This window comes from Micropterus salmoides, unplaced genomic scaffold, assembly GCF_014851395.1.
Source record: "Micropterus salmoides isolate LMB-PRFRI ecotype aquatic unplaced genomic scaffold, ASM1485139v1 Ms_hic_scaffold_4079, whole genome shotgun sequence".
Lineage (NCBI taxonomy): Eukaryota > Metazoa > Chordata > Actinopteri > Centrarchiformes > Centrarchidae > Micropterus > Micropterus salmoides.
In genome coordinates, this window is record NW_024043461.1 from 953 (window position 1) to 22539 (window position 21587).

At 39.6% G+C, this 21587-nt stretch overlaps 1 protein-coding gene across 1 annotated transcript; it reads left to right on the forward strand.

Moving 5' to 3' along the window:
- Positions 1 to 269: 269 nt before the first annotated feature.
- On the forward strand, positions 270 to 21520 carry LOC119887244 (laminin subunit alpha-3-like; the record flags this gene model as incomplete). Its single annotated transcript, XM_038698124.1, is given in 43 exon segments — positions 270 to 414; positions 525 to 665; positions 1356 to 1517; positions 2097 to 2198; positions 2283 to 2366; positions 3383 to 3613; positions 6449 to 6562; positions 7588 to 7706; positions 7804 to 7884; positions 8027 to 8127; positions 8254 to 8307; positions 8407 to 8558; positions 9300 to 9410; positions 9513 to 9624; positions 9826 to 9993; positions 10161 to 10357; positions 10653 to 10769; positions 11087 to 11241; positions 11398 to 11539; positions 11658 to 11757; positions 11838 to 11954; positions 12074 to 12244; positions 12389 to 12540; positions 12651 to 12845; positions 12934 to 13082; positions 13271 to 13433; positions 13537 to 13664; positions 14022 to 14166; positions 14276 to 14371; positions 14490 to 14647; positions 14745 to 14862; positions 14948 to 15088; positions 15188 to 15318; positions 15465 to 15599; positions 15790 to 15910; positions 18733 to 18866; positions 19056 to 19236; positions 19363 to 19521; positions 19647 to 19812; positions 20725 to 20879; positions 21185 to 21278; positions 21400 to 21442; positions 21444 to 21520. Coding segments are annotated over 43 exon segments (5717 nt in total), but the record flags the coding sequence as incomplete, so codon positions are not given.
- Between the last annotated feature and the right edge of the window lie 67 nt (positions 21521 to 21587).

The following is a 21587-nucleotide window of genomic DNA, read 5'->3' on the forward strand; positions in this document are numbered from 1 at the left end:
AATCTTATCATATAGGTGTCCGTGGTCTAATTTGTGTCAGTTTAGGGGTTCTTGATGCGAAAAAGTTTGAGAACCACTGCTGTACAGTAATGCATAAAATATGATTATACTGTATTTCCTTATTTACAAAAATATATTTAATTTCAGTTGTATGCATGAATGTAGTTTGTTCCTTCCTTTTTCTAATATCTGACTTTATAAATGTATGAACCACATATGACGCATCAATACTATTACTAAAGATAATGTGTCTGTTAATTTTTATGTAGTTGTAAGCCTAGGATTGGGGGCCGGCAGTGTGACCGCTGTGCTGCAGGTTATTATCGCTTCCCTGACTGTATACCTTGTGACTGTAACCAAGGTGGTGTCACACCTGGCGTGTGCCACCCAGACACAGGGAGGTGTCTCTGCAAGGTGAGATAATTTCATCAAATTGCAGATTTTAAAAACTTTCTCTTATTCATTTTTTTTTTTTGTATTTCCTTGCTCTGACTTTCTCTCTGTTGTTGCTTGCGTGTTTGTAGAGAAATGTTGCTGGCATCAAGTGTGATACCTGTCGGGAAGGTTCCTTCTATTTTGACCCATCCAGCCCTCACGGCTGTACCAGCTGCTTCTGCTTCGGAGCGACTGACCAGTGTCAGAGCTCCAGCAAACGCAGGGGGAAGGTGTGTTTGTTTTTTGTGCCCCTGCATGTCTATGAATGCCTTTTGAAAAAGTTATGCCTGCAAAGCTTTCTGGCTGATAGCAGTTATGTGGTCTAGTCAAGTCAAGTCAAGTTTATTTATAAAGCACATTTAAAAACAGCCAGAGTTGACCAAAGTGCTGGACAAGTTATGCAGAAAAAGACGTAATAATTAAAAAAAACAGAAAAATAAAACAGGCCAGACAATTAATGGCATACAGCAAAACAACGCAGTTAGATACAAAATAGATAAATAAAGACACAAGCACAGGTGCCCCTAAACAGACTCAAACGCCAAAGAATAAAAATGTGTTTTAAGTCGAGACTTAAAAGTGTGGATGGTGGGGGATGATCTAATAATCAGGGGTAGATTATTCTCGGGGCCACCACTGAAAAGGCACGGTCACTCTTTGTTTTCATATGAGACTGTGGGATGGCTGAACAACGTCCTCTGTTTGATTAAAGCTGAACATGATGTTCAGGAAAACAAAAGGATCTGGGTATATCCTTTGATTCAGTAACCTCTGTTTTCAAGTAAAACTAATTTGTTTGTAATATTATGTGTGTATATATGTACATTATAAGCCCATAGAGTCAGTCACTTCAAATGTGAATACAGTACAGTTTTAGGATGGATTTTTTTCTTTAACCTCCAAATACTTCTTGTTATTAGTTTGTTGAGATGCGGGTCTGGCGTTTGGAAAGCCCCGACCAGGAGCATGTTCCCTCTGTGCTGAACACTGCCAGTAACACGGTGGTGGCAGACATCCAGGAGCTTCCTCCTACAGTTCAAACTCTACACTGGGTGGCACCATGGTCGTACCTGGGAGACAGGGTGAGTCTTGGACATAAAAACAGATACAATATTTCAATTTTATAGTTATTTTATTGAATCAAGCCAAAATAAAAGGCAATATTGAAAGAATATTCTAATTTTAATAGCTTTAATAGCTCACTCATCTGGAAACGTAAAAATAATATTAAAGTTAAAATTCTAGCAACTTTCTCTCAGTTTTGACTTCCTACTTCACTTACCATTGTGGCATGTGGGCCCAGTTTTTCAGTGCAGTTGTAGATTGTAATGGACATTTCACTTCAACTTCCTGTCACACCTTTCAGGTGTGTTTTCACTTTCAAATTCCGATAATTCAGTTGAACTGTTTTATACTTTTTTTGCTCTATCTTCTTTCACTTTCACTTAACTTATAACTCAATTTTAGAAATGTCACAGTATCCCTAAAATCTCAGTAATTAGATTGCTAGCTGAATTGCTATCATAACTGATAGAAATCATGACCTCATCTATTACTTCCTAGACCCACATTCTTCTTTAAGATAATTTCTGTATTCCAGTGGTCTCTGCAGTCCTTTAAGAGAAGCTGACAGATATTTGGGATATCTCTCTTTCTCTTAGGTTTCATCTTATGGTGGTTTCCTCACCTACCAGTCCAAATCCTTTGGTATTCCCAGTGAGGGGATGACTCTCATGGACAGAACACCTGATGTTGTGCTGAATGTGCGTAGTACAACTTCTTTCTTCGCTCTTAGACCTTTCACTTTTTTAAACAGCTTATTTATCCATCTCATTATTTCCTCCTAGGGTCGGAATATGACCCTGATCCACATGGCTTCACAAGTCCCATTTCCAGACAGGCTGTATCAGGGCAGAGTCCAGCTCTTGGAGGTAAAGTACACACCAGTTCTTCTAACTGACCAGATTCGATAGCACCACCAGGTTGTGATTTCAAAGTAAACCCATGATGTGAAAGTGTTGGAAGTTATGATGTCATCCAAAATTCTTTGAATTTCTAAAAGCAGTTAATCTTCTGGGGTGTGTAAATGTGTTTTTAAAGGTGCCATAGAATACTAATTTTCATTCATTTCATACTTGCACACTGCTTCAGCACCTGTTTTCACCCTCTGTCGGAACACTGCGTTTTAGCTTCTGTCTCTGAAGCCCCTCCCTGAAAGCACACTTCCTTCTGATTGGCCAACTTCCCAGAGCACAGCAGAGGGGTGGGGTCTAGCTGCACAGTGCATAATCAAGGCCTGCTATGAGAGACTAGGCCTCACTGATTACTGCTACACAACTTTACAACTTTATTCAGTGGTTTTGATGAAAAGGGTGTGAAACACTGGATCAGATTTGATTGAGAAAATAATGTCTGGTTTTGCCTCTGATGTACTCCGGCTGCTAAGCCCCCACTTTGGTGATTTACCACTTAATTTAGCTGCTAACTGCTGCTATCAGCAGCTGCTGCTAGATACTCAGTTAGTCGTGCAGCTAGCCATCCTATTGCTGATTCTGCCCCAAGCACTTTGAATTACCTTGTTGTTGAAATGTGCTATACAAATAAACTTGCCTTGCCCAATGAATGTTGGTGCTCCGGCAGTGTGTTGGTGTTTACACCTCTAATATTCGTACTGAAGCTCTGAGCTGCTGGTTCAGAACCAGCTGATAACAGCAGCTATAAGTGAATTGTTATCCTGATTATGATGCTAGAGGAGAGGTCAGGTCACCATGACCATTAGGATTCAGCCTCAGAGAACCATAAATATTCCTACCAAGTCTTGTCCTGCATCTAAGTGTTATGTACATCTCTTGTTTTAGATCATATCAAATCTAATGAAATATGACTTTTGAATATGGCCTGTAAAGATTTCTTATTAGTCACAAAATAACCGATATGTTGTCTGCAGGGAAACTGGCGCCATGCTGTCACAAACAGGCCTGTCTCCAGAGAGGAACTAATGATGGTCCTAGCCAGTTTGGTTGGCTTGAGGATCCGAGCCTTGTATTTTACTCAGACCCAGCGACTCAGCTTAGGGGAGGTGGGCCTGGAGGGGACGACTAGCACAGGGACTGGTGGTCCTGGAAACACTGTGGAAGATTGTTCCTGCCCCCCTCAGTACACCGGAGAATCCTGTGAGGTGAGTTTAAAGGCCATCAGATATCTCTCAATACTGCTAGTCTTTATTTTTACTTGAATGAAAAGAAGGTGTAAAGGCGTGTTGATAAATGTTACAAGATTCTATGATTATTCACTATAACCAGTGTGCATTTTTATCATCAAATAATAGTCTGTATCAAACTTGGTTAAGAACACAACACACATGAAAAAATAAGCTCATATTTAAAACAAATTAAGTGTAGCTTCATTAAAAGCTTTGCATGTAAATTTATCCTGTCTTGGGTGTGGACAAAAACTTGGAAGGAATCCGGCCTCATTGACATACTGAAAAAAAGTACATCCACATAGGTGTATAGACAAACTAGAAAAATATGGCGACAGGTTGGACTAATCAGGATCATTTTGTCAGATCTGAGAAGCAGTGGAGATAACAAGTAACAGGGCATCTTGTCATTTTTGAGGACCCGGACCTCGGACTCATATTTTTAGCGTGTCCTGACATGCCACGACCAAGTACCTCACCCTTGTTCCTAGAGGAAAAATCGTCATCTGAGGAGCCTTGGGTGGAATGTACTGGAAAATACCAGTCGGAGAGCTGCGCAGACAAATTGTGTAGCCCCAGGCTGGGATATGATGCACAATCACGCAGACATAATATTAGTGATTGTACAGCTATAATCACTGGCATGGCTACAGCTTACAGAAACATAGTACAAACAACCATGATGTGGTTGCTAAGGGTTTTTCAAAGCTTGAATTCCTTTTATCTTGGGAATGGTGCTGACTTGACTGAGTGTGTTTGTGCTTCTCAAATCTGATTTGTATACACGTAGTTGCAACAGTTAAAGTTAAATTTAAATTAAAAATGAGAATAGAGCAACCACTAACTAAAAAGGAGTTTTTTACGTAACCAGGAGCATTTATTAGTGGAGAGAAACAGTAAGAAAACTTCCGTCTTTGTGGGAGTGCCACAGACGTGGTTCCCTACCTGTGTGTGCGTGAGCCATCGTCTGATTATACGTGCCCAGAGGCGGTATGACAAGGTGCCTCGCCTTGACACGTGGGGTGTGGTACTTGGCAACACACTGTTACTCATAAACCTGAGTATGTTCTCCTGAGTGCACCTACAGTTTGTGTATGTGTCTCTAAATACACCCGGCACACCTAGTTTTGTCTGCTTGTGTGTTTGAGGAGTGTGATTCAGGTGTGAGTTTGTTGTCTGAGGATGTCTCACTTTCCTCTCAGTCACATACCCTTGCACAAACGTTATAAACACACACACACACACACACACACACACACAATATTACAGAATATTAAGACACTGTTGAGTGTTTTATTTGCTTTATCACCACAACCCTGCAGCTTAAATTAAACACAGCTGCATTTACAATAGTGTGTGTGCATGCTCGTGCACGCACCCACATTTTACTGTCTGAATATGTCTCAAGCAATTCTGTGTATGTGTGTGTGTGTGTGTGTGTGTGTGTGTGTGTGTGTGTGTGTGCGAGAGAGGCAGAAAAGGTGAGAGAGAATGCATGTACACACTTGCAATGTGTGTGCTTGTTCGCCTGCACATACTCATGCTCATCTGCAAGACTGACTCAGGTAGGAGATGGGGCGTGTCCTCTTTGTATTTGTGTTTAAGAGGCTGAGGCAGGGGAGAGTGGAGTGTTATTTCACACAGACTAAACGCTAGGAATGTCCGATACGCGTATGGATAGACGGCGGTGTACGGGGGGTTTGTTTCAGACCCTGCTATGCTGGACTTTGATTGGACTTTGCTGCGCTGGCCACAGGCCCTACGAAAGAGGGGAGCGACCCCGCTACACCAGGCATCATGACAGATGGACTCAGGGAACTCAGCGGATAGAGTATCCATCAGTGAATGACGAAGGTACCCAGGTGGTACGCTACCCCTCGGTATATGACAGAGGACAGGCAGTTCACTATCCCTCTGTTAATGACAGTGCCAGTTCTCAGATTCAGGTAAAAATCTGTGAAGACGTGATGTATCTTGTTGTTGAAGGGATGTTGTTTTACCCTAGCTGTAGGTTACACTTCTCAACGTCTCAGGTGTGGATTGCTGGAGACTGTTATCTCTGAAAGCAAAGGGCATGTTTTGGCTCATTGCTGTTAATTGTTAATGGCGCTTAATCCAGGTCAAGTTCACTGTTGTGTGCTCTGCAAATTCTCTTGCTCTATGACACAACAAGCAGTGCTATCTGGGAGAGTAGCTCTGTCTGAATCTCTGCTATGTAAAACAGATTAAACATAAAATAAAAGGAATGTCATGTTTACAGTTTTAGTGTCTGCTAAACTGCAGCAATATTGTGATTTTTCTTTTTACATGATATCATTCAAGGTTGGGCAATATTATGATGTATTATAGATATAATGTGTCAGCAGTTAGAGACTTACGATATATTAACATTCTTATTAATTGTAGTTACAGTTAATGTTGCAAATCATTGAACAGGACTGCTTTTTACCAATTGTTTACTGAGTTTTTACATCATTGTGATGAGCGACCTTTGTTCATTTTGGTATTTAACCCACTGGATTTTCCAACAGACACTCCTGTCTGGTTATTTAATCTATGAAATGTTTTTCAATAAAATTTCCAGATAATATACTAATTTCATACCGATAATTTCATTTCATATCATGATATATATTAATATTGTGATATAAAAATAACATGATAGCAGATTTTAGTAGATTGCCTACTCCTAGTGTCATAATTGTTCTAATAACATAAAGTTTCTTTTGAAACAGTGGTATGCCTGGTTATATGAGTTATACTTGTAAGCAGTAATTTCATGTCTTTATTTATTTTTTATTTTTTTTACAGAAATGTGCTCCTGGTTACTACAGAGATGGCAGTGGGCCTTACCTGGGCCGCTGTGTGCCCTGTGAGTGCAACGGTCTGTCTGATGAGTGTGAAGAAAGGACAGGGAGGTGCCTGGTAAGGAACACACTCAACCCTTAACCTTTATAATGGCTTCATGACTACAGGTACACAGTAGACATCCACCCACACATAAAAACAAAAAGTGGTTACTTCAGCCCAGCTGACTCCAGTGTGAGCCACAGTTTAGTCAGTCTAGACCTCTGACCATCATCTGAGGACCAATAGCTTTGTGTTCATCACCACTCCAGAATCATTATTTGATATGGCTTCCTGATTTCCTGTTACGGAGCCCCTCTAGTTCATTACTCTCCGTGATGGGAGGATGAGCCTTTACGCAAGACTGGGCCTGTGTGTGCAACGTAAACATGGATCCACACCCTAGCGGCTCAAAGCCAAATGGACACAAATTTCAGCGTAAATTGTAACTCAGCGCTGAGTGCATCAAACAAACTTTTTGACTGATTGGCAGGGAAATGTCTTTTCTCTTGGCCCCCAGATGTCCTGCTTCAGTGTAATAAAAGAGACATGATGTCTGGTTGAGTTGGTACGGCATGTCCGTAGAAGGCTTGCTGCAGGCCACACTAGTACTTGAGTGTTGATTTTTTCACATTGTCTGGTTTTATGCTTCTTCACAACTTTCATTCCTCACATTTAGTTTGCAAGTGGTTTAAAGCAGCGGTTTTCCAAGTCTGAGACAGTGGGCTTCCCTTAAGACAAAGCTTGGAAATAGGTGCCTCCTCACACCCCGTTAGTTTACTTGCTTAGTTTTGCTCAGTTTGTGGATGCCTATGGGATCATGATTGAGTGATTTGATAACATAGACACTGAACAATTGAGCCAAAAGAGCCTAAAATTGGTGTTTAACGCAACTTCAGACTACACCAAATAGATAACAAAGGTCTGTCCTAAGTAGGGACAGGAAAGTAGGAAAAGCAGTAAAATTCTACACACTGAGGCTGTTCTATATGATGTCCTTTTGATTAATGTAATAACTAATGTTATACCCCCCCCCCCACACACACACACACACACACACTTTCAAAACCTCCGGTTTAATGAATAGATTATGTCATTTTCAGAACTGTCAGTACAACACAGCTGGGGACAGATGTGAACGCTGCAAAGAAGGTTACTATGGGAACGCGGCTCAGAGGACATGCAAAGTTTGCCCGTGCCCATTCAGCGTGCTCACAAACAGGTGGGTGAAGAAAAAAAAAACTAAACAGCTGTACTATAATTAAATTGAAATGTGTATTGAGTGAGAATGAAATCATGATCTCTCTGTCGATCTGCAGTTTTGCAATAGGTTGCCGAGAGGTGTTTGGAGACTTCCAGTGTATATGCAGAGCAGGCTACACTGGAGACAGGTGTGAGAGGTGAGTGACTGTATGGACAAATAAGATTAACAGGCCAATTAATGATGTTGAAATACTGTGCAGAAACTGTGCAATTTGTAATACCGTAGGCTTATTTCTATTTTGCCACTTATTCTGTCTTACTTATTTCTCTTTCCATTAGGTGTGCTCCTGGTTACTATGGTCATCCACTAATATCAGGAGGAAGTTGTCGGCCCTGTAATTGCAATGGCAATGGTAACAACTGTGATCCCACGACTGGAGGTTAGATTGCATTTTGAGATAGTGCATGAATTCTGCTAAATTGTAGTTCAATTTACATACTGTTTATAAATTCCTATACCTCGTGAACTATTTTATTTTAATGTTCTTTTTTTACTCTTCCTCCAGTTTGCAAGAACACACTGGAGCCGGGCGACACAAACACAGATGAGCACTGCCAAGGTGAATTAACAAAACCAACTGAGGTCTGATGCTGTGACATGCAGTTTAGACTAAATTGAGTGTGCTCCTTTGCTAATCCAGTCCTCTTGTGTATTCCAGAGTGCGACAGTTGTGCCCAGACTTTGCTAAACGATCTGGAGAAGCTGGATAATGAGCTGGCAAGGATCAAAGCTCAGCTAGACAACGCCAGTGCCAGTGCATCCTCCCGGGACAGGCTGAAGAAGCTGGAGAAGGCCGTGTCAGACACCAAGGTAACATGCCAGTGTACTGTAAAGCTGATGATACACGGGGCAAATTTTTGAGCAATGTTGCTGGGCAATCTTGCTAGCGGCAAGTCCGACTATGTTTTGAACGGATAGCGGCGGTGAAGAGCGGGTGGTGGAGTGGTGGGGGAAGGGGATTACGGTAGTAATCTTTACTCATTACCAATGACGACAATGTTGCCCTGCACGATTGCTCTAAAAGTTGCTCTGTGTATCATCAGCTTTACTCTGAAGGCTACAGATAGGGTTGAAGACAAGGTGAAGGGCACAGATATTTGAAAAAATAATAGATTCATTGTAGACACAAAAATCAAGAAATGATGCCAAGTCCGGATGAATGCTGACCGCTTCCTGTGCATACACACTCACACATACACACAAACAGCATGGTCCAGGATGGGTGTGCTTGTTCAAACATTTGAGATTCCTGCTGATAAGCAATCTCAGTGAATTTTATCCCATAGCCGGTGTGTCGACTCGAGTTAGGGACCACACCACTGGATGCCAATGTTTGTCCGACTGACTTGTCATTTCTCATTCTCTCATAATCTCAGTGTTACATCCACTTTGTATGAGTGTGCATCCTTTGTGCATTCATGAGACACACGTGAATAATTCCCACAGTACAATCTTAACAGGCCCCATCAGCCTCAAGCTTCAGTTCACCCTTTACAACATCTGCCTTTATGCATCTTAATTTACATTTCTGCTGCTGTGCTTTTTTTGCAGATTCTTGTCAACAAATTCAACTCCGCCATCAACACCCAAAGGTCCAGAGTCACCCAGCTGGAAGAGGACACAATCACTCTCTCAGATGACATCAGCTCCCTCAAAGACAAGGTAGTATGCTGGAGACCTTGCATTTCTTAAAATATCAGCATGCAATAATAATTGTGCAAATTGTGTGTAAATGTCATTTGTTGGTATGCGTTTTTTATTTAGGCAGATAAGAGGGCTGCTGATGCTTACAAAGCAGTGGCAGATGTTGGGAAAACCCACAAGAGGGCTAAAGATCTGCACTCAGAGATTCAAAACCTTCTCAAGAAAATCCAAGGTAAAGCCAAAATTTTGTCAGCTCTGTCTTTTCTGTCTTAATGTCTTGTTTTTAAATTTCTTTTAAACTCCTTTTTTCTTTCTGAATTTATATTTGGTTCATCTGCATATATAGATTATATATATAGGTAATTTAATAGTCTCCAATAAAATATATTTAATGGCACTGAGTGTGTGTGTTTTTGTTTGTGTGTGTGTAAAGCTCTGCTGGAACAACTGAAGGAGTCAGGCACCAGAGGTGATACGGTGCCCAATAAAAACCTGGCTAAAATGCTAGAAGATGCTCAGCGCATGGTGAAGGAGATGGAGAATAGGAACTTCACCCCTCAGAAGACAGCTGCTGAGAAAGAAAGAGACAATGCAGAGAAACGTACGATACCTAGTCTACACTTCAGTCAGTCATTAGAATCTTGCGTGTGGGGAGCAAACCCCTCCAGAATTGCTTGATTAAAGAATTGGTCTGGTTGTATAATGTTGATTGGAGACTGCAGATTGGTCAATAACATTTCCATTCACTTATTCTATTCAATTTTCTAGTGCTAGACTACATCAAGGCTAATGTAAGTATGCAGTGTGACCAGAATGAGGCTGCAGCAGAGAAGATTCGGGGCCTTCTGAAGGATTACGAGGCCAAGCTGAAGGAACTGGACGAGGCTTTGAAGGAGGCGGTGGACTTTGTGAAAAAAGCCAACGCCCAGAACGGACTGAATGCACAGGCACTGGCAGATCTGCAGGTATTAACTCACACACAGGCTTGTTGGTTAATGGTTAGTAAGGAAAAGAAATTCTAGTGAGGATCATATGTATACAAAAGGTTATGCATTTATTTTATTAAAAAAACAGAACATAAATGATGATTGGGGATGTAGAATACAATGCTTTACAAGATAAAAGTGTTAATTACATTTTTGTATGAAAGTTATAGTAAGGTATTATGTAAACGAAAGTAAAGAATGCCATGCATGTTAGTATTGCTATTCATAGTTGTTAGACAGTTGTACTCTAAATTGACACATGTGCTCCCTACAGAAACGTATTGAAGACTTAAAAAATGAGCGGGAAACTGTTGAGGACCAAATGGCCATGGCAGAAGATGAGCTGCAGAAAACAGAGGATTTAGTGAAAATGCTATCCGACAGTAAAACGGTATGCTTGACAAAATGTAGCCTGCATGTTCCTCAAATGTTCCCTGCGCTCCTCAAATGTTCCCTGCACTCAAAACTACACGCTTACATATCTTATATTTTGCCACTTCTTAGTATAAGCAAACACATTTAGACAGACTTTAGCTGAAAAAACTGCCTCATCTCTGATACCACCCAAGCAAGCTGCCAGGTCCTAACATGCCGTCTGCTCAGATAATGATCTGTGTTTTTTGCTCGCTGTGCTCTGAGGTGAGGTAAATGGCATTTCCTGCTGTTATGAATAGCTTGTACCCAATCGCCTGTCATTCACCTCTGTAGGATTATGAACAGCTGGCAGCACAACTGGATGGTGCCAAGACTGACTTGACCACGAAGGTGAATGAGATTACCAAGGCAGCAGCCAAGAAGGACATTGTGGAGGCTGCAGAGGAACATGCTAAGAACCTTGACAAGCTGGCAAGGGAACTTGAGGAGTAGGTCTTTTGTACATAAAATATTGACACACAATCTCATTGTACCTGAAGTCTAACAAGTGGAACATTGTCTGTTGTTTCCAATAAAGGATAGTCCGCTTTGTTTTCAAGATGTGTGTTTGTGTCCCTTGTGTCCCTTGTTATCCTGAATTGCAGTGCTGTAAAGAATGCAAGTGGACTGTCTGAGGTGCGTGGTGCCAAAGACGCTATTGATGCCTACAAGAACATCACAGATGCAATTAATGCTGCCGAGGCTGCAGCTAATGAGGCCAAAGATGCAGCGGACAACGCCTTGAACGTAAGCCACAGGCTTGATGCCTTAAGCGTGAAGTAACTGCACACTGTTCTTGGAATGATGTCAAAACTTTTGGAATAATGTTTCACTTTAACCAAATGTTGTTTTTTTCTTCCTGTAGAATGTAAAAAAACAGAAGCTGACACAAAGAGCAAAAGACCTGAAAGAGACTGGAGATGACCTAATGCAGAATGCAATGCAGGCACAGAAAGACCTCCAAGGTATTCAGCCCTACTATTAAACTGTTGTTTTAAAAAATGACCCAAAAGCTCAGTCACTAATCCATGCTTTTCTTTAACAGGCGCCACAGACAGCATTACTGATGTGAAGAAGCGCTTGGAGAACGCTGAAAAGAAGAAGAAAGCTCTTCAGAAAGACTTGCTTGATGCTAAGAACAAATTAAATGGCATCAAGAGAGGTAGAACAAGTCATGACATTATATGATCAGCATGACTCTTTAACTGATTGTGCCTTAGTCTGTTGCCAGGGTTCATACTTCCTCTTCATCTCTCCTTATTGTTAATTTCTCCAAATTAGATGATATAAGTAATATGATTGATGAGGCCAAGAGGAAGGCAGCTGCAGCCAATGGCTCAGCAAGCGACACTATGGACAAACTGAATGCCATGAGAAAGGAAATTGACCAGATCAGTGTCACTCCTGGGAACTCCAACCTGAGCGGCGTGTTGGATGATTTGGACCAGTCAGGTGAGATTTTGAAAATTCTACTTTTGTACCTTATGGTACAGAATAACCAGTTCTTATATATTAAACATTTAACATTTAAAAGTAAAGATGCTGCATTTTTTACGACTTACAGTTAGTTTTCTCCCTCTTACCTTATGCTTCCAGTGAAGAACTTGTTGAAAACCATCCCATCTCTGAATGATAAGATCTCAGAGGTAGAGAACCTGACCTCGGAGTTGTCCCCCATTAGCAACATATCTGAGAACATTAAGAAGATCAAAGAGCTCATTGAACAAGCCCGGGACGCAGCTAACAGGGTGAGGTCCCACTCTGTAAATCCATCCATAACCAAGCCCAAATCAGACCGACTTGTCTCCTATTTTTCCTCGATGGGTCTAATTTCCCTTTTTGTATGTCTTTTCTCCAGATTGTGATCCCGATGAAGTTCACAGGTAATGGCCATGTGGCGCTGCGTCCACCAAAGAATCTGGAGGATCTGAAGGCCTACACATCCCTGTCTCTTTCGCTGCAGAGACCTGCAGGTAGGGGAGATGGAAGACGCAGACGCAGACAGACCATAGATGATGGAGACATGTTTGTGTTGTACCTTGGCAGCAGAGATGTAAGTTGCTCCAAATGCATATGAATATTTTGATATAAAGATTTAGCTTGTGACTGTACACAAGGCATTAACAAACGGTGTCTTGTAGTCTTCTAAGAACTACATAGGTATGTTTCTGAGGGAGAATGTGCTGTACGGCGTGTACAAGCTCAATGGAGTCGAATACCAGATGAAAACGGGTTACATCACCACGTCTGCGTCTGAGCCGGCCAAGTTCGATAGAGTGGACCTGCGCAGGTAAACTGACAGCTTAATTATGTTGTCATTAACTTGTTTTCTGTTTTGTACAGAAAGTATAAATGCACATTTATGGCATTTTACTATACATGTCTGTATTTTAAAGTGAAAAGAGCAAGATGTGTAAAGAATGTGAATGATGTAAATGTGATGAAAAGATGGATATTTTTTTTCCTCTCACAAATTAGAATTTACCAAGATGCAACGATGATTCTCACCAAAGATATCACCTCAACCACACCCGAGGACCCAATTGAGAGCAGCAAGCAAGGAGAGGAGAGCAAGAACCTATTGGAACTCAATCCCAGTGATGTAGTCTTCTATGTTGGAGGTTACCCTGCCAACTTCACTGTAAGCGGCAAGGAAATAAGAATAGCAATACAGTTATTTTTTACAATAATTTTGAACTAGAATGAGTTTTAGTAATACTTTTCTCTGTTTTGCTTCTCCTCAGCCACCAGCTTCTCTCAAATACCCCATGTACAAGGGCTGCATTGAGTTCTCCTCTTTTAACGACAAAGTCGTCAGTCTATATAATTTCCAAAAGGCAGAGAAGATCAATTTGGAGACACCATGCAAGAGGTAGGTCCAAGTATGATTAGTGTTGAAAGTAACCAAACTCCTATTATTTTTTTAAACTATCAACATGCTTCTATGATTTTCTGTAATGACATTATTTCGGCAGCAAAAATCCCCAAAACAAAACAGGTAGTGTGTTGTATTGTATTACCATCTAGTATGACATTTTCTGACTCTACTGCTACTCCACCCCACCCCAGTTTTTCATGTTATCCCCATGAATGGCCAAAAATTTCCATCCCATCGCTCTTTGGGAGCTGCACAAAGATGTGACATAAAGATGAGCAAGATGAGATTCTGTAACCAGAATCTGAATTTTTATTTAATATTTTTTTCTGACTTTTCCTCTCCTCAATCCAGATATGTACCTCCAATGGATTCTGACTACTATGAAGGCACTGGATATGGCAAAGTGGTTATAGATAAACCATCTTCAAACCTCATCGTCACTATTACCGTCTTTACTCGTTCAGAAAACGGTTTGCTCTTTTACATCGGAAGCGAGGTAAATGTTTGTTCATATGGTTACTTTATAAATCTTACATTTGAATGCCATTTAGCAGAATTATATGTACAATTTACAATCATTTTATTTATCTATTTCCTCTTCATAGAACGATTACTTTACTGTGACGATGGAGAAGGGTGTAATTTTTCTACGTAGTAATTTGCTCGAAGCACCAGCTACAAATAACGGCAAAATATTCCCGGTGAGAGTCTTTTTTTTTTCTACAATCACTCTGGTTCTTCCTTGACAAGTACCATTACTCAACCAGATAACATTTGTAAATAAGTCATTCAACCACATCTTGCTACTCCTTTCTTTAGAAGGACGACTGGGCGGAAATCCTTATCATTAGTACGAGCAAGGGAGATATAAAAGTCCGGATGTCCCAAGTAGACGTGGCCTCAGCAAAAGCTACATACAGCAACAGTGACTTTAAAGAATTCTATATTGGTGGTGCCCCACAAGACTTGAGGGAAAGGTACATTTAATCAATTATCAATTTTGTGTTGTGAGTTTGGTGGTCAACCTTTTCCCACTTTATCGAGAATAACTTGATTTTCTGTTCTTCCTCGTAGAGATAACATCACTATACAACCATTCAAAGGATGTTTGAAGAATGTGAAGCTGAATCAAGCCTTTAAACCTGTTACTGAGCAAGTGGGCATCAGCAAAGGTTGTCCAAAGGAATCCTTGGTAGGACGTTAACCTCTCTGCATCCCAAAGCCACGTTTATGTGTTAGCTAATTAACTCATGTATAATATCAATGTTGTTGTCCAGGTTACTCGTAAAGCAGAGTTCAGCTTGGGGAGCTCCCTGTCCGCTGACCTCAAAGGCTTTAGTCTGGCTGCTGACGTTACTGTCTCCGTCGGATTCAAGAGCACAGAGAATGAGGGTCTCATTCTGCAGGACAAACAGCTGGTCAGTCCTTGCATTCGCTTTGAAATCTGATGCTTTAATTGTGACTTTTGAGATTGGATTTGTGTGAGGTAGAATTAAAATTTTTATTTTGTTTTCCAGGCTAATGGGATTGATGTTCAATTAGAAAATGGCTATGTGATTCTCAATTTCAACAACAAGATCTGGAAATCAAACAAACAATATCATGATGGCCAGTGGCATTATTTGACTGTAACCAAAAGAGCTGGAAGGTAAGAAACTAGTCTGTGGTTTGGTGCGATTATTATCATAATTTTTTTTAAATAATTCAAATATTAACTAACTCTGGCAAATACTTAATTACTGCTTGAATCTAAAGCTATTGTGAAAAAAATAACATGATGATTTTTCTGAACAGTGTTAAGCTGCTTATTGATGACGAAGACGTGGGTCAGGAGCAGAGTGGCAGCTCTTCCACACCTGACACGGGTGGCTCCCTTTACCTGGGAAGAGAGAAGTTCAAAGGCTGTGTTTCCAACCTCTACACAAGACGGTAATATTTCCTCACTCTCTCCTCCCTCCCTCTTTGCATGTCATAGCTACATACTTTTAAAATACCTCAGGATTTATGCAACTTACAGCTTTTATTATTATATTATTAATGTCACACAGTAATTGTTTGTGCACCAAATATCTATTTATTTTAATTTATAGTGCTAATATTGTATTTCTTCTGTTTGCAGGCCAGACAATCTGTATAAAGCTGAGGACTTCAGCAACTTCCAGGCTTCTGGAGATGTCTTGCTGGATATGTGTACTGCTAACAGTCCTCCTGAACTGATGTTGGACCGCTTCTCTAGGAAGGTGAGTGTTTGTCTTACATGCTGCCAGATGCTATAATTCACTTAAGTTACTTATTTTAGCAATCCTCCTAATATCGTTTTTGTAAAGAAGTGTAAAAGCCTGACATTTGGATTAAATAATTGAATTTTTTCCCCCAAAGCAAATCAACTTGGTTCTCTTTTCCTTGAATTAAGTGGCATTATTGTTTAACCAGTAGAGCAATCCATTTTATTTGAAGGTATAACTGTCAAAACTAGCATGTAAATCATGGTGAGTTAATGATTCATTTCACTCACTAGCAATAATTCATACCCACCTTTCTCTTTGGTAACTTTATTAAATTTGGACTGTGAACCTACTGTTTAATACTACTGGTGAATTAATAATCACACAGTGTTTATCCTCTGTTGACATTGTTTACATTATATTTTGCTGCCTTATTTCCAGAGATGAAGAAGGAGGAGCCCTAAGACCTGCTGATACTGACAAGAATATAATGACATGAAAAACTGGCAGTGTTCACCACAATGTTCTGCTGCTCATGCACACGCCCATTTATCTGCAGTGTACTTAAATAAAAAAGTTGCATGAACATTCCAAATAATCAAAATAAGTATTAAATGTATTGTATCTCTGTCTATTCTATTTTTTGAAAAAGTCCAGTAATTACAAACAAAAACTTGTGAATAACAAGCTTGAAATCAAGTCATGTCTCTTTTCTTTCTTTCATGTAACTCAGTCATTTCTAAGAGTCATTCACAAGCACGTGCCCTCTAACTCACTTTTGTCACACTAAATGGAAGCACTCAAACACAAACATGCCTGATTATAAAATGATAGTAACTTCACTATAAGTTGATATCCAACATACACAGCAGGATCTGCATCTGAGTTTCTCAACATTATTTGGCCCATGACCCTGTTTTACCTGACAGAATTCAGGTGAATGTAATTATGGCATATTATTTTACTTACATACTTACTTGTATTCTACTTTTAATAACATTGGGAGATACAAATTATACATTTCAAATATATAATTATTTGAAATTAAAATGCATGTCAAATGGAAACTCTTTCTGTTGTGGGCCAGTAAAGCTCTTTGAGAGTGTGTATATTATACAGGGCTACACAAATAAACTTGACTTAACAACCAAATTTAAATTGATCAGTCTTCCATCTCTTGAAACTCCGAAAGGGATTCCAGCATTAAGGCTGAGAAACACTGATCTACATAACTATACATTAAGTAGCTAATGAGAAGTGTGGAAGCATGAAATGTTGGTATTGCACAGCTAAAATAGGCCTCACAATGAAATTACGTTGAGGCCTAGTATGTTCAGACACACTATCTTTTTACATTCTCAAAAGCATGATTATATAATTTCTTCAGCTCACTATACCTTGCATGCTCATTATAATTTACTAAGCTCTATGTTTTTTGATTTGGAGTTACCACTACCACAATCTATTCTCCAACAACCTCTGACCCACAATAAATTGCCTGAATAATGAACTCTCAGCTACTGCATGAGTTCATACAAGTGCAACAATCAGAAAGGAAAAATATAACCAAAGGAGTAACAAAAAGCCAAAATATAGTAGGTGCTGTGAAATTGATTAATGGGGTTCTCATACTGCATTATGCAATATCTTGTGTAAGCCGGCCCTCATCCATTATTTCTATAATATCAGGATTACAGGAGCCATTTTAATAAGGTCTTTAAATCCATTTACAGTTTTATAATCTCTGTGACTCTACTACAAGTTCATCCCTCTTAATGTCAGTCTGAGTGTATGCCAAACTGAAATCATTCTAAATAAAATTAAGTAATTTCCTGCATGCTTTACTGAACAGCACAACAAGCACAGTTCAAAATTCCCAAAATTCCTGTGTCAAAACACACCTCTGAGTCAATACAAAGTTTTTGGGGGTTGTTCTACTATGACACTCTCAATGTAACCAAAACCATCTAACGCATTTATTATTTAGTACCTGTAATTACAAGATCCATACCGAGCTTCCAGTTATCATCAATACTAACTACATGAGTGATGAAATCATAACTACCAAATTAAACATGGCTATCAAAACGGTTACATGCTGATAGTTAACTCTCTTTGGGAGACATCTACTGTATTTCTGCTCTGCATAAGAACATTATTTGAACAACTGAGTGGTTGAGCAGCAGAAAATGTATCTTAATTTTTTTTATTGTTTAAGGCATTTTAAAAGCTAAACTTCAAAAAAAATATTCACAGTTTCCAGCTTTGCAATTGAGAATGTTTACTGGTTTTCTATGTCCTCTATGATAGTAAACTGAATATATTTGGGGTTTGGACTGTTGGACGGACAAAACAAGCACTTTAAATTAATAACTTAGATGGGCATTTGTCTCTGTTTTTCAATGTTTTATTGACTAAACGATTACTCGATTAATATTAATCAATTAATTAATTAATAAATTAAATTAAATAATCGGCAGATGAATGGAACAATTATTGTTAGTTGAAGCCTTGCATTCATTTATTTAATGTAACAACACATATCAGTGTTCTCACCTGTGGGTGGAAAAACCTAGACACTTCGCTTAGCTAAAACTTAGCTTAGGTCTTTTGTTTCACTGTCAGTTTGTGAAACATTTATGTAAGTAGTATTTTACATACATTAACTATGATTGTTGTCTTACCACGATACCTTGTTTTACCCTTCCTACTTTATTTATTGACAGAGTGGAACCGCTTTGGAGACTTTTCAAAGATGTGTGAGCAAGCAATGATTTGAGGGCCAACGTGATACCTCATGCTGAGTGTCTCTTTTGTTCTTGTTTGTGCTGTTTTAGAATGGTGTGATGCAGGCTATAAATGAGAGTCTATCAGCATGTACATTACCAGCCCTGGTTCAACATGCTTATCGCGTGGGCAGCCCTACTAGCAGTCTGAGCTACAGCCTTCCACTACAGGTCTTACAGCCCAGGTAAGTAACCTGTTTTCCCTCGCTGAACCATTTCACAATGCAAATGCACAAACATGAAACTTTCAGTGGATTATTTCTAAATGAAAAGTGTGCTTGGCTGAGTCTATCAATTAAAGAACAAGGCAACACTTACTTCAGAGCCAACACACCCAAACACTAAAAATGATGTCTTTCCTTATCCCCCTTAAGGCCCCACTTTTCTCTAGATGTCAGGACTCGAGCTCCTGAGGGCCTGTTGTTCTTTGCTGCTACAAGAGGAGGGCGCTCTCATCTAGCTTTATACATATCCAAAGGCAGGATCAGACTGTCTGTAGGCAAACAGAAGGAGATCTTCAACAGGGAAAAGTACAATGATGGAAAATGGCACTCGGTCAGTGGACTGATATCCTAATCGCATGCATTTTGAGACGATAGCATGAATCGCTTAATTCACATGAGAGAGCAAATCTAAATACATTTTTATTCCTAACGTGTTTAGTGAATATGTTGGCTGCAGGTCATATTCAGTTTGGAGAAGAAGAAATTTCGACTGGTCGTTGATGGTATCAGAGCCCAGGATGGTCAGCTGACAAATGCTGAGTTGACATCTATGCAGCAGTTTGTGTCACCTGTGTACCTGGGCAGTGCCCCAGAGTCACTCCACAAAGAGCTGAAGGTAATGTGAAACGTACTCAGGGGTCGGTCCACAAATCCATGTAAGCACACACAAACAATTCATTAACAAATTGTAATGTAAATATATATGCATATTTTACATTTTGTTTTGTTTTTAACTTTTAGACAAAGGCCCTTCCAAAACAAAGTGTGTCTGGGTGTATCCGCAATTTTAAAATGAACGGAGCGTCAATGTCAAATCCAACAATGAACCATGGCGCTGGCCCCTGCTTCGAGGGACAGACACAAAGAGGGGCTTATTTCTCAGGGAATGGAGCACATGTCCTTATCAGTGAGTATATCTCTCTGATAGCAATCTGGTAATACAACAGAAGCATTTCTAATGACCATAATGATCTCTATAAGCTTCTGCCGGTAGGAATTGCAGCCGCAACCACAGAATTCTCCTCCTCATAAACATGTCAATGGCACAAAATGCTTAGAAATAAAAAGATGTAGCTGTATAGACATATCAGAAAAGGTGCTAGTTATCAAAGAAGAGGGATGTAGGTGATTGAATGTGAATTTTAAATTGATTTCTCACAGGAATATTGTTGTGATTTCAGTAATGGCTTATTTTACAGGTTTAGCGCTTTCTTAATATTTTCCCCTCAATCCTGAAAAGGACTATCTCTTTATGTACAATTAAAATGTGATACTAATTATAATGATTTGAGAGAGTGAGAAAAAAAGGAGAGCACAATTGGGGATGTTATGAGCAGTTATGAATATCCCCAACATGTTCTTGAAAACTCCATTTAGGAGATTCATTTGACTCAGGTAAATATGAATGTAATTTTGAAATATTTATTGTGCATTTTTGTTGAATGTTCCGTGTGCTGGTAAGGTACAACCACACAGGAAGTCCTATTCTATATTTTTGCATGTTCAACTTACCTGCCCTGAATAAACAGTGCCTAAGTTACACACTACATATTAATTGGAATTGATTAATTAAGGAACAATGTCTCGCATTTTCTCTATATTTAGTACCAAATTAGACAGTCCTTTCAAAGACGCTTCCTAGAAATCAGTTGCACGTCAGTTTCTTTAAAGAAACTATGAGATCCGTAAGAAAGAGTCTTATTGATATATTCATTTCATGGCTGTCTCCTCATTTTTTCATACTTCACAGTCTAAATTATGATATCCAAGATAAAGCCAGTGATGACAACCATGATAGTATCTGCTGTCTGTATTTCAGACAACTCCTTTGTTGTGGGCTCCAGCTTTGAGCTGCTGTTTAATATTCGTCCACGGAGTCTGACCGGACTCCTGCTACATGTCAGTGATTCCAGTAGGAGCCAATATAGGCCTGCGACCGGCCACCATCTCAGTGTCTACTTGCTCAGAGGAGAGGTGAGATCTGATCACACATTAGTTATTTTTAGTCTGGCTAGATACCCCTAAAACTAAAATGTTTAGTTTGGGGAAAAACAAAGCCTTAGCTGAACTGAGTCTGGATTAAAAAAACCTCATCTCTTACTTACTATACATAAAATGCTGTGTGCTACTGTTGGACTCCATTTGATTGTTCTGGGGACTTAAACATAACAGGACATATCCCAAATTTAATCTAGACAGAAAAAGTTCTGTACATAAAGTGTGTTCCCCGTACACGTGATGATTAAAAGCATTGTGTTTGGACATGCTCCCATTTACAGGTAGTGGCGCACGTGAAAAATGGAAAAGGGGAATTCATGGTGTCGGTGAAGCCAAAAGCTTCTTTATGTGATGGAATGTTTCATAAAATTTCAGGTACAATGCACACAATCACTTCATTAAAGACGACATCATTCAAGACAAACTAAAACTGCTTTTAGAACCCATTAGAACACTAATTGTCTTTGCATTAAGTCACTGTCCATGTGTCTCTTAGTAATCAAGAGGAAAAATGTTGTGCAACTGCACGTGGACACAATAACATTACAAGATTGGACCATCGTCTGCCACTACAACTTTGACCAAAGACTCCTTGTACGTGGGTGGCATTCCTGTGAGTATTAATTTGTTATTCTGAAAGTTAATCTACTAATTTGGTTTAAATTAATTTTATTCACACATATC